The sequence below is a fragment of the Pan paniscus genome, chromosome 1 (genome assembly GCF_029289425.2).
Source record: "Pan paniscus chromosome 1, NHGRI_mPanPan1-v2.0_pri, whole genome shotgun sequence".
Taxonomy (NCBI): Eukaryota; Metazoa; Chordata; class Mammalia; order Primates; family Hominidae; genus Pan; species Pan paniscus.
Genome location: NC_073249.2, coordinates 1,444,931 through 1,458,276, shown reverse-complemented (window position 1 = coordinate 1,458,276; position 13,346 = coordinate 1,444,931). Strand labels below are relative to the sequence as shown.

The following is a 13,346-nucleotide window of genomic DNA, read 5'->3' as shown; positions in this document are numbered from 1 at the left end:
GAGCGTCATATCGCTGTTGAGGGTTCCATGAACAAAAGGCTCCTGCAGTTTTATGGATCCAGGGACCATGAGAAAGGGTAAGGGCTAGATGTGGAAAAGTACGGTTAGGGGAAAGCTGTCTCCTCACCTCAGTGTTCGGCACAGCCAGCGCGTTGAAGACTCTGGAGGGAGTTGCAGTCAACGGTTCGCTCTGACCTCTCTGGCTTGTCATGTTCTTTTGCATAATCACATTTATATCTTAAGCGTCTTTATTCCTTGCTCATCTTTATTCCTTGCACTTTGTCTGGTGCTGTAGGCAGAGCCTTCTTGTAAGGCAGGAGAAGGGGAGAAACTTAAAGACAACTTTCCTATCTTTGACTCAGTATTCAGTACTTTACCACATGTAGCCCTTTCCCTTTCTCACTCTCCCTGGTTTGGGGATCCATAAAATTGCAGGGGCCTTTCGTTCATGGAACCCTCGACAGTGACATGACCTTCGCATCTGTGCTGATTTACCTTCACCAAACACCACTGCATGAGAGGTAGGGTAGCGGGATGGGAAGGGATTAGGAGGAGTTGATGCTTCTTCCAGTGTTATACACTGGAATGCATCATTATAGTCAGTGATTAGAGGCTTCACGGTAACTTTCATTTTGGTTCCTTGCTGCTTTAGGGTCCTCTGACACCTTATAGCTCAGCTCTCTCCATAGGTCAGCTGATCCACCAATATTAACCACTTCTTTTCCCAGTATCTTCTGTCCAGAAAGATTCAACAGAGTCTGACTGGGAAATAGGACACATGAAAAATGCATTCATTTCTTCATCAAGCATTTATTGACACATTAGTATGCATTTGATATCATATAAATTCCATAAAATATCAGTAGAACATGACCCCTCAGTTTAAGAAGTAGGTTATGGTTTAGTAGATACATACGGTCATAAAACATTACGTCAGTATGGTATTGGAGTTTTTTATTGTAGAGGTAAGTTTAGGGTACGGAATGAACACAAAATAAGCCTCACCAAGGTTGGGTGGAGGGATGTATGAGAGAGGAGTGCTAATCAGAGTCAAAGAGGACTTTGTTCGTGAGAAATACTGATTCTTAAAAGTGTGTAGATAACTGCCTGGTGAAGGGGGTTGGAGAAGATTATCATTGTCATGGGAAGCAGCATAAGAAAAGCCATAGCTCCATTATGCTTAGCAAACTAACACAGGAGCAGAAAACCAAATACCACATGTCATCACTTACAAGTGGGAGGTAAATGATGAGAACACATGGACACATAGAGGGGAACAACACACACTGGGGCCTCCCAGAGAGTGGAGGGTGAAAGGAGGGAAAGGAACAGGAAAAATATAACTAATTAGTACTAGGCTTGATACCTGGGTGACAAAATAATCTTACAACAAAGCCCCGTGACAAAAGTTCACCTATGTAACAAACCTGCACATGTATGCCTGAAATTAAAAGGTAAACACACACACACACACACACACGGCATAGCTGAATGTAAGGGCTCAGCTTGCTTTCTGCCATCTTCTCTAAATGTGTTTGTGATCATTCTCTTCTCTAAACTTGTACTAATATGTATATTTTTCTATTTATTATTTATTTTGCCATACTTAATGCAAAGATTCTCAATTATAGGGAGAAATATAAATTAGAAATGTCTAAAATGGTAAAAAAAAGTGTCTGAGTTTAGCACAAACTGACATTTCTACAGGCATTCTGCAAACATTCCATCTGCCTCTGGTGGGAGGAAAGAACCCACAGCTGGCTCTGAAGGGAATGTAAATATGCACATTAGACACAATCACCTTACTCAAATGTTATGCTAACATTTTACAACAAGCAGGAAGAATAACCTTGGCTGATGAGATTCTGAAACACATTTTGATTTGGGAGTCTTGGTAAGTCATACAACAATTAGTCAGAATAGGAATTGCCCTGTGATTTCACATATCCCTACTTTCCTCATTCTGAAAGAAAAGCACGAAATCATCTTATATCCTCAGTTTACCTCCCTTTCCATTTAAAAGTCAGTATTAGGTTAATTTTGTCATTTTCATTCCATTAATTTTCTTCCCATTGACTTTCATTCAGTTAATGTTGTCATTTTGGTAATTCTCAGGCTATTCACATGTCATGAACCTAGTTAATATCATGAGAACTATTGAACTATCCCTACCTGAACTCCCTCACATCAATATCTTCCCTACCCATCTTCCTATCAATTCACCAATATTTCCAAAATGGAAACAGAAAATATTACTCTCTTGTGTGCTCAGAGCCTTTAACAACATCTTACTGCCTGCACAGCAAAGCTAAGAACTTTATTTCACCCAGTGATTTCTACAGTTTGACTCCAAGTATTTTATTTTCTAAGCATACCTTCAGCACTCACCTTTTTGAATCTTTTTTTAAAAAAAACTATACTTAAAAAAACAGTATTTATCATGTTGTACATGATAAATATATACAATTTTAATTTGTCAGTTAAAAATAAATGAATAAAGAAATAAAAACACAGTAAGTAAAGAAATAAAAACAAAACAAACAAAAAAACTCTTTTAAAATTTCAATAGCTTTGAGGGTACAAGTTTTGAGGATTATAAATCATGCTACTATAAAGACACATGCACACGTATGTTTATGGTGGCACTACTCACACTTGGAACCAACCCAAATGTCCATCAACAATAGACTGGATAAAAAAATTGTGGCACATATACACCATAGAATACTAAGCAGCTATAAAAAAGGATGAGTTCATGTCCTTTGCAGGGACATGGATGAAGCTGGAAACCATCATTCTCAGCAAACTATCACAAGGTCAGAAAACCAAACACCACATGTTCTCACTCATAAGTGGGAATTGAACAATGAGAACACATGGACACAGAGAAGGGAACATCACACACAGGGGCCTGTTGTGGGATGGGGGACTAGGGGAGGGATAGCGTTAGGAGAAATACCTAATGTAAATGACGAGTTGATAGGTGCAGCAAACCAACATGGCACATGTATACCTATGTAACAAACCTGCACTTTGTGCACATGTACCCTAGAACTTAAAGAATAATAAAAAAATCCATAATAATAGTGGTATTATGTGATCAGCTTTCGATTAAATACTGACTCATTCATTCCATAGTATTCACTGAGCCCAGCTGTGGGTCAGGCCCTTTGATAGGTCCTGGGGACACAGCAGTAACTTTAGCTGGCTGAAGTGGTGGAAAGACAGTTGGAGTGGCCACAGGTAACTCCATTTACCCTTTTGCACAAGAAAATTAAATACACGTGTCCTAGGTGCCAAAGGTGCTTATGGAGTCAAGTATATGAGCTGCCTTTAGGGAAGTATTAAGCCTAACTCTGGGTTGGGCTTTATCCAGCCCCATAAACTTAAAATTGAGTAATTTGGGGCATGTATTTTAAACATTTTTCATCTGTAGAATTAGAACACTACTACCTACCTCATATTTTGGAGCATATTATGTGAAAAAGGCCCAGAAAAAAAACTATATTTTTTAAAAAAACAGTATTTATCTTGTTGTACATGATCATTATATACAATTTTAATTTGTCGATTAAAAATAAATGAATAAGTAAAGAAATAAAAACAAAACAAACAAAAAACTATATTTTAAAATTTCAATAGCTTTGAGGGTACAAGTAGTTTTTGGTTACCTGGATGAACTGCCTAGTGGTGAAGTCTGAGATTTTAGCGCACCTATCACCTGAGTAGTGTACATTGCACCTAATATGTAGTTTTTTAAATCCCCTACTCCCCTCCCACTCTCTCACCTTTTCAGTTCCCAATGTCCATTATACCACTGTGTGTGCCTGTGCATACCCATAGCTTAGCTCCCACTTGTAAGTGAGCACATACAGTATTTGCCATTTCTGAGTTATTTCACTTAGAATAGTGACCTCCAGCTCCATCCAAGTTGCTGAGAGGCATTATTTCATTTTTTAATGGTTTAGTAGTATTCCATGATGTATAACCCATTTACTTTATCCTCTCATCGGTTGATGGGCACTTAGGTTGGTTACAGATCCTTGCAATTGTGAATTGAGCTGCGATAAACATACACATGTGCATGTCTTTTTGATATAATAACTTCTTTTCCTTTGGGTAGATACTCAGTAGTGGGATTGCTGGATTGAATTTTAGATCTACTTTTTTTTTTTTGAAAAATCTCCATACTGTTTTCTATAGAGGTTATACTAATTTACTTTCCCACCAGCAGTGGATAAGCATTCCCTTTTTACCACATCCACGCCAACATCTATTGTTTTTTGACTTTACAATAATGGTCATTCTGGCTGGGGTAGGGTAGAATCTCATTGTGGTTTTAATTTGCATTTCCCTGATTATTAGTGATGTTAAACATTTAAAAAATTTGTTTGTTGGTCATTTGTATATCTTCTTTTGAGAAATGTCTATTCATGTCATTTGCCCACTTTTTGATAGGATTATTTGTTTTTTCTTGCTGATTTGCTTGAGTTCCTTGTAGATTCTGGATATTAGTCCTTTGTCAGATGCATAATTTGCAAAATATTTCTTTTTGAATCTTCTTACAAAGACAAGTGAATCATTCACACATTCTCTTCCAACATTCTCCAGATGACTTTGAGTTTTCTTCAACAGTCTCATAAATTATTTTCATTTTTGTTTATAATTTGTTTTGTGTTTTTGACATTTTGAAAGTTAAGGAATTTTATTTATTTTTATTTTTATTTTTTGGGATGGAATCTCACTCACTTTGTCTCCCAGGCTGGAGTGCAGTGGTGCGATCTTGACTCACTGCAACCATCCGCCTCCCAGGTTCAAGCAATTCTCCTGTCTCAGCCTCCTGAGTAGCTGGGACTACAGGTGTACACCACCACACTCGGCTAATTTTTGTATTTTATTACAGATGGGGTTTCACCAAGTTGGTCAGGCTGGTCTCAAACTCCTGACCTCAAGTGATCCACCTGACTCAGCCTGTCAAAGTGCTGGGATTAAAGGGGTGAGCCACAGCATCTGGCCAAAACGTTAGGGAGTTTTAATAGATTTATCTAAGGGTTCCTTCAAACAAATTTTATATTTATAAGAATACTGCAATGCATCTTTAACTCTTATAATTATATATATTCCTTTGAGTATATGTATTTTTCTTCACTAGTAAGGACTATTAGCCAACTTGGTAAAATAATGCCTAAATAAATAAAAAATTTTAAAACTAATTCTTATTTTTTGGCAGTTCAATCATTGAATAAACTTTTATGAGATGATTTGAATTTATATCATATATTTTGGTTCCTTAAATATGTCTTTTCATTTTCCTCCAGTTAGTACCAATGTGACACATATCAAAAATGATTTTCTATCTCCTTCATACCAATCATACCCATTTTAAAGGTTTTAAAGTCTTTGTTTTAATTAGTTTTATCTAAAAAGTCTTCCCCATCTGATTGTGCTTATAATCAAATCTGAGTAAGGTATTTCATATGCAGATAATTTATTGACAGTTGAAAATCAGGGAGATACTGTTCACCGTATTTTGAGAGAAATTTATTTTTAGTGGTAGGTCATTGTGGATTTTTTGATATGCATGTAAATATGCACTTTGATTGGCTTTAATAATCAGTCCCCAGACAACTCCAAAGTTGAAATCATTCATAATTTTTAAAGATGAGCCTTTGAACTGGAATGAAGAAACATGGATTGATGTTCCAAGTCAGCAGCACATTAGTGAAAAATGAATAGTTTAGGGTGAAAAATGAATAGTTTGGGAAAGTTGGTCTCCATGATCCTCTCAGCTCATGTATTCTGTTATTCTAAATTTAATTGTTTTGGATGTACCCATTCCATTCCTGCCTTAGGTGCGGATCCCCCTGGAGGGATGGGATTGGCCAATGAGAGTTCCCTAATGGATTTCATCCTTCTAGGCTTCTCAGACCACCCTCATCTGGAGGCTGTTCTCTTTGTATTTGTCCTTTTCTTCTACCTCCTGACCCTTGTGGGAAACTTCACCATAATCATCATCTCATATCTGGATCCCCCTCTTCATACCCCAATGTACTTTTTTCTCATCAACCTCTCTTTACTGGACATCTGCTTCACTACTAGCCTTGCTCCTCAGACCTTAGTTAACTTGCGAAGACCAAAGAAGACGATCACTTACGGTGGTTGTGTGGCACAACTCTATATTTCTCTGGCACTGGGCTCCACTGAATGTATCCTCTTGGCTGTCATGGCCTTGGATCGGTACGTTGCTGTCTGCAAACCCCTCCACTATGTAGTCATCATGAACCCACGGCTTTGCCAACAGCTGGCATCTATCTCCTGGCTCAGTGGTTTGGCTAATTCCCTAATCCATGCAACTTTTACCTTGCAATTGCCTCTCTGTGGCAACCATAGGCTGGACCATTTTATTTGTGAAGTACCAGCTCTTCTCAAGTTGGCTTGTGTGGACACCACTGTCAATGAATTGGTGCTTTTTGTTGTTAGTGTTCTGTTTGTTGTCATTCCACCAGCACTCATCTCCATCTCCTATGGCTTCATAACTCAAGCTGTGCTGAGGATCAAATCAGTAGAGGCAAGGCACAAAGCCTTCAGCACCTGCTCCTCCCACCTTACAGTGGTGATTATATTCTATGGCACCATAATCTACATGTACCTGCAACCTAGTGACAGCTATGCCCAGGACCAAGGGAAGTTTATCTCCCTCTTCTACACCATGGTGACCCCCACTTTAAATCCTATCATCTATACTTTAAGGAACAAGGATATGAAAGAGGCTCTGAGGAAACTTCTCTCGGGAAAATTGTGATTCCTATGGACATGATTTGCAAGGAATTCATTATAAGCCAGGTAGCTTATTCAGCTTCTATTTAGTCAAACCCATAGTTCTAAATTTCACATGAACTATATTACTGCTCACTTATTTTCTCTTCATAAGGGACTTTTTCCTTTTTATGTGTAACTAAGTAAAATGTTTATATGTTTATTTGAGAGCATAAACTATTGAAAAGAGAGCTGTGGATGGTTGTAAATTGTGATCCTCACCACAAAGCCTGTATTTTATGTCTGATACTTATTCCCAGGGATTCAGAAAAATAAATTATTAAGTATTTACCATGTGTTTATCTAGGTTAGGAGACTTTTCTTCAGTTTTAATAAAATGTTCAGTTTCCTGCCAAACACTTTACATTTACATCGTAATGTCCTTCATTATAGCTTTATGTTGAAAATAAGCAATTCCTGCATGTGCTCGTAGTTCAAATTTATTGGTCAGTAGGATATTGCATAAGCTATTTTTAAATAACCGTTCCAAATACATTTTAAGAATTTAATAAGGGGTAACAAGAACAAAATATGCTAAACACATTATTTTTCATAACTTAGAGTGTGCATCTCTTTTTGTGTTCTGAGGCCACTTCATCCTTGTGCAGGAGCCATGCTCATCTTCTCTGTATTATTTCAATGTTAGTATATGAGTGGCAGAAGTGAGAACTGAGGTCACTTTATACATGGTAGGTACAAGACTTTTGAAAGAATAAAATAATCAAATAATTTTCTTCTATACCTTTTCATACATTCAATCAATGAGAATAATTGGACTTCAAAAGACATTATTATTTTCTTTTTTTAAAAATACAGCTTCATTGAGGTATAATTGATATACATATTTAATGTATAAAATTTGAGGAGTATGGGCTAGGCGCGGTGGCTCATGCCTGTAATCCCAGCACTTTGGGAGGCCGAGGCGGGCGGATCGCGAGGTCAGGAGATCGAGACCATCCTGACTAACACGGTGAAACCCCGTCTCTACTAAAAAAAAAATAAAAAAAAATTAGCTGGGCTTGGTGGCAGGTGCCTGTAGTCCCAGCTACTCGGGAGGCTGAGGCAGAAGAATGGCGTGAACCCGGGATGCAGAGCTTTCAGTAAGCCAAGATCGCGCACTGCACTCTAGCCTGGGTGACAGAGCGAGACTCTGTCTCAAAAAAAAAAAAAAAGAAAAAAGAAAAAAAAAGAAAAAAATTTGATGAGTATGATATATACATACACCCTTGAAAATATCACCACAAAGTAATACACATAACCATTACATCTAGAAGTTTCCTTGTGCTTCTTATTTGTGCTTGTTATAACACAACATATGATCAACACTTTTAACAAAATTTTCAGTGCACAATACTGCACTGTAAACTATAAGCACTATGCTTTATAATAGATCTCTTATAACTTATTCATCTTGCATAAATGAAACTTTGTACTTATTGAACAAAAACTCCCCATGTTCTTGTCTCTCATCCCCTAGTAACCATCATTCTATTCTCTACTTCTATGATGGTAACTATTTTAAATATTTAATATAAGTGAAACCACACACTACTTGCCCTTCTCTGACTAGCTTTTTTATTTAGCATAATGTCCTCCAGGTTCATTCATATTGTTGCAAAGGGGTCAATTCAGCAAGAGTATATAACAATTGTAAACATATATGTACCTGACATTGAAGCACACAGATTATATAAAGCAACTATTATTAGAGTTAAAGAGAGAGATAGGTAGGCTCCAATACAACAATAGCTGGAGACTTCAACACCCCACTTTCAGCATTGGACAGATCTTCCAGACAGAAAATCAACAAACAAACATTGGACTTAATCTGCACTACAGACCAAATGTACCTAATAGACATTTACAGAACATTTCATCCAAGAGCTGCAGAATACACATGCTTTTCCTCAGCACATGGATCATTCTCGAGGATAGACCATATGTTAGGTCACAAAACAAGTCTTAAAACACCCAAAAAATTGAAATAATATCAAGCATCTTCTCTGACCACAGTGGAATGAAACTAGAAATTAATAACAAGAGGAATTTTGGAAACTATAAAAACACATGGAAATTAAATAATATGCTCTTGAATGACCAGTGGATCAATGAAGAAATTAAGATGGAAATTGAAAAGTTTCTTGAAATAAATGATAATGAAAACACAACATATCAAAACCTATGGGATACAGCAAAACCAGTACTAAGAGGAAAGTTTATAGCCATAAGAGCCTACATCAAAAAAGAGGAAAACTTTCAAATAAACAATCTAATGATGCATTTTGAAGAACTAGAAAAGCAAGAGCAAACCAAACCTAAAATTTGTAGAAGAAAAGAAATAAAAAGATCAGAGCAGAAATAAATGAAATTGAAATTAAAAAGGTCAATAAAAAAAAGTTGGTTTTTTGAAAAGTTAGACAAAATTTATGAAACTTTAGCCAGACTGAGAAAAAAAGGAGAATGTCTGAATAAACAAAATCAGAATAAAAAGAGACATTATAACTGATACTGCAGAAATTCAAAGGTTCATTAGTGGCTACAATGAGCAACTATATGCTATTAAATTGGAAAATCTAGAAGAAATGAACAAATTTCTAGACACATAAACAACCTACCAAGATTGAACCCTAAGGAAATTCAAAACCTGAACAAGCCAGTAACCAGTAACGAGGTCAAAGCTGTAATAAACAGTCTCCCAGTGTAGAAAAGCTTTAGGACCCAGTGGCTTCATTGCTGAATTCTACCAAACATTTAAAGAAGAACTAACAGCAATCCTACTCAAACTATTCCAACAAATAGAGGAGGAGGGAGTACTTCCAAACTTATTCCATGAGGCCAGTATTACACTGATACCAAAACCAGACAAAGACACATCAGAAAAGGAACACCACAGGCCAATATCTCTTATGTTATTGATGCAAAAGTCCTAACAAAATTCTAGCAAACAAAATTCAACAATACATTAGAAAGAAAGATTATTAATCATGACCAAGTGGGGTTTATCCAAGGGTTGCAAGGATGGTTCAGCATATGCAAATAAATCACTGTGATATATCATATCAGTAGAATGAAGAACAAAAACCCATGTGATCACTTCAATCGATGCTGAATAAACATTTGATAAAATTCAATAATCCTTCATGGTAAGAGCCCTCAAAAAACTGGGTATAGCACCATGGAATACTATGTAGCCATAAAAAAGAAGGACTTCATGTCCTTTGTAGGGACAAGGGGGAAGCTGGAAGCCATCATTCTCAGCAAACTAACACAGGAACAGAAAACCAAACACCACATGTTCTCACTCATAAGTGGGAGTTGAGCAATGAGAACACATGGACACAGGGAGGGGAACATCACACAATGGGGCCTGTCAGAGGCATGGAGGGTAACGGGAAGGAGAGCATTAAGACAAATACGTAATGCATGTGGGGCTTAAAACCTAGATGATAGGTTGATAGGCACAGCAAACCACCAGGCACATGTATACCTATGTAACAAACCTGCATGCTCTGCACATGTATCTCAGAACTTAATGTAAAATTAAAAAAAACTGGGTATAGAATGAACATACTTCAACATAATAAAAGTCATGCAAAATGGACCCACAGCTAGTATTATCGTGAATGGGGAAAAACTGAAAGCCTTTCTTCCAAGATCTGGATCACAACACAGATGCCCACCTTCCCCACTGTTATTCAACATAGTAGTGGAAAACCTAGCTAGAGCAATCAGACAAGAGAAAGAAATAAAGTGTGTAAAATTGGAAAGGGAGAAGTCAAATAATTATCCTTGTTTACAGAAGATATGATCTCATATTTGTAAAAACCTAAAGGCCCCACCAGAAAGCTATTAGAACTGATAAACTCAGTAAAGTTGCAGAACACAAGAATACAAAATTAGTAGCATTCTATATGACAACAGTGAACAATATGGAAAAGAAATTCTTAAAATCCCATTTTATGTGTAGTGTCACATAAAATTAAATACCTAGGAATTAATCTTAGCCAAAGAAGTGAAAAAGCTCTGTAATGAAAACTGTAAAACACTAATGAAGGCAATTAAAGAGGACAACAAAAAGTGGAAAAATATTTCATGTTCATGGATTGGAAGAATCGATATTGTTAAAATGTTCTTACTACTCAGAGGAATCTACAGATTCAAAGCAATCCCTATGAAAATACCAATGACATTCTTCACAGAAATAGAAAAAAAATTATAAAACTTATATGGACCCACAAAAGACCCAGAATAACCAAAGCTATATTAAGCACAAAGAATAAAACTGGAGGAATCATATTACCTGACTTCAAACTATACTATAGTGCTATAGTAACCAAAACAGCATGGTACTGGCACAAAAACTGACACAAAAATCAGTGGAACAGAATAGAGAACCCAGAAACAAATTCACACATGTACAGTGAACTCATTTTCAACAAAGATGCCAAGAACATTCACTGGAAAAAGACAATCTCTTCAATAAATGGCCCTGGGAAAACTGGATATCTACATTCAGAAAATGAAACTAGACCCCTATCTCTCATCATATACAAAAATCAAATCATAATCAAGACTTAAATTTAAGACGTCAAACTATAAAACTACTACAAGAAAACATTGGGGAAAATCTGTAGGACATTTGTTGGGCAAAGATTTCTCGAGCAGTAATATCCCACAAGCGCAGGCAACCAAAGCAAATGTGGACAAATGGGATCACAGAAAGTCAAAATGCTTCTGCACAGAAAAGGATGCAATCAACAAACTAAAGAGACAACCCACAGAATGGGAGAAACTATTTGCAAACTACCCACTGACAAAGGGTTAATAATCAGAATACATAAGAAGCTCAAACACCTCTATAGGAAAAAATTTAATAATCTGATCAAAAGATGGGCAAAAGATTTCAATAGATATTTCTCAGAAGAAGACATACAAATGGCAGACAGGTATATGAAAAGGTGTTCATCAGAGAAATGCAGATCAAACAGGCATATGAAAAGGTGCTTATCAGAGAAATGCAGATCAAAACTGCAATGAGATATCATCTCACCCCAGTTAAAATGGCTCATATCCAAAAGTCAGGCAATAACAAATGTTGGTGAGGATGTGGAGAAAAGGGAGCCTTTGTACACTGTTGGTGGGAGTGTCAATTGCTACAACCACTATGAACAACAGTTTGGAGTTTCCTCAAAAAACCAAAAATTGAGCTACAATATGATCCAGCAATCCTGTTGCTGAGTATATAACCAAAAGAAAGAAAATCAGTATATCAAAGAGATATCTGCACACCTATGTTTGTTGCAGCTGTCTACAATAGCTAAGATGTGGAAGTCACCTAAATGTCCATCAGCAGACTAATGGATTAAGAAAATGTGGTACATATATATAATGGAGTACTATTCAGCCATAGAAAAGAATGAGATCCTGTCATTTGCAACAACATGGATGGAACTGGAGATCATTATGTTAAGTAAAATAAGTAAGGCACAGAAAGGCAAATTATAGCATGCTCTCACTTAATTTTAGATGTGGAATCTAAAAAATTCCAGCACATAGAAGCAGAGTGCAGGATTGTGGTTAGCCGGAGCTGGGGACTGTGGGGAATGGGCAATGGTGGTAAGAGGATATAATGCTTCAGCTAGACAGGAAGGATAAATAATAAGTATTTGAGGTGATAGATATGTTAATTAGCTTTATTCAATTATTCCATAATGTGTATATATGTGTATACTACATATATAGTAGCAACAATTTTATATTGTATACAATTGTAATTTGTCATTATCTGACAAAAATAAAAATTTAAAAAGGATAGTGTTAAACTTTGCACTATAACAATTGCTTAAAACATGAAAAAATTATATAATTGAATGTTGATAAGTCATGTTTACATTATTAAAAAGCAGTGATGTGCAGAGAAAATAACTTCTGGCTCATGTCTGGTTTGCATTAGATACAAGTTGAATTAACCTGTATTTTCCTTACCATGGAATATCCAGATTTATTGGGTGAACATGGTAAAGACTGAAAAAGTTGCCTTGGGATAAGAAGTAAAGGATAAAATAAATCACATAAATTTTTTGTATTTCTTCAAAGTGAAACATAATATGAATAAAATAATTGGAAACAGTGCCATTTTCATTTTAGTTGAGGAGCAGACAATTCTAAAGACATAATTTTCAAAACTATGATCATGAAGCTGCTTCCAAAATAAAGAAAATAGTAAAACTTGTGGCTTTGCCTAAATCAGAGTCTTAGAAATCTGTCTTTTGAGAATTCAGGGTGAAGACACAAGCTATGTGTACAAGGCACTTAAACAAATTATACCAGCTTTCCATTTAGGAGAAGAAAACTGAAAACCCAGGGCCATGATCTCCATATAGATGGAGAATTTACATATTTATTAAGATAATCAAATTGTGGAATAAATGGCTTGCTTCCAGTGATTAAAAATTATCTGCAATATTTTGACCATATTTTTTACGAATTGCAGTGAAGAATTATAAAATATTATTTGACCACTCTATAAA

At 36.2% G+C, this 13,346-nt stretch overlaps 1 protein-coding gene and 1 pseudogene across 1 annotated transcript; one reads left to right on the top strand and one right to left on the bottom strand.

Annotated features, from left to right (window-relative positions):
• The first annotated feature begins 5,872 nt into the window (after positions 1 to 5,872).
• LOC100981066 (olfactory receptor 2G3) lies at positions 5,873 to 6,802 on the top strand. The gene has a single exon (XM_003815329.4). The coding sequence runs from the start codon at positions 5,873 to 5,875 to the stop codon at positions 6,800 to 6,802; it is 930 nt and encodes a 309-aa protein (XP_003815377.2).
• Positions 6,803 to 7,374: 572 nt separating this feature from the next.
• LOC112438376 (U6 spliceosomal RNA) lies at positions 7,375 to 7,488 on the bottom strand (annotated as a pseudogene).
• Positions 7,489 to 13,346: the final 5,858 nt, after the last annotated feature.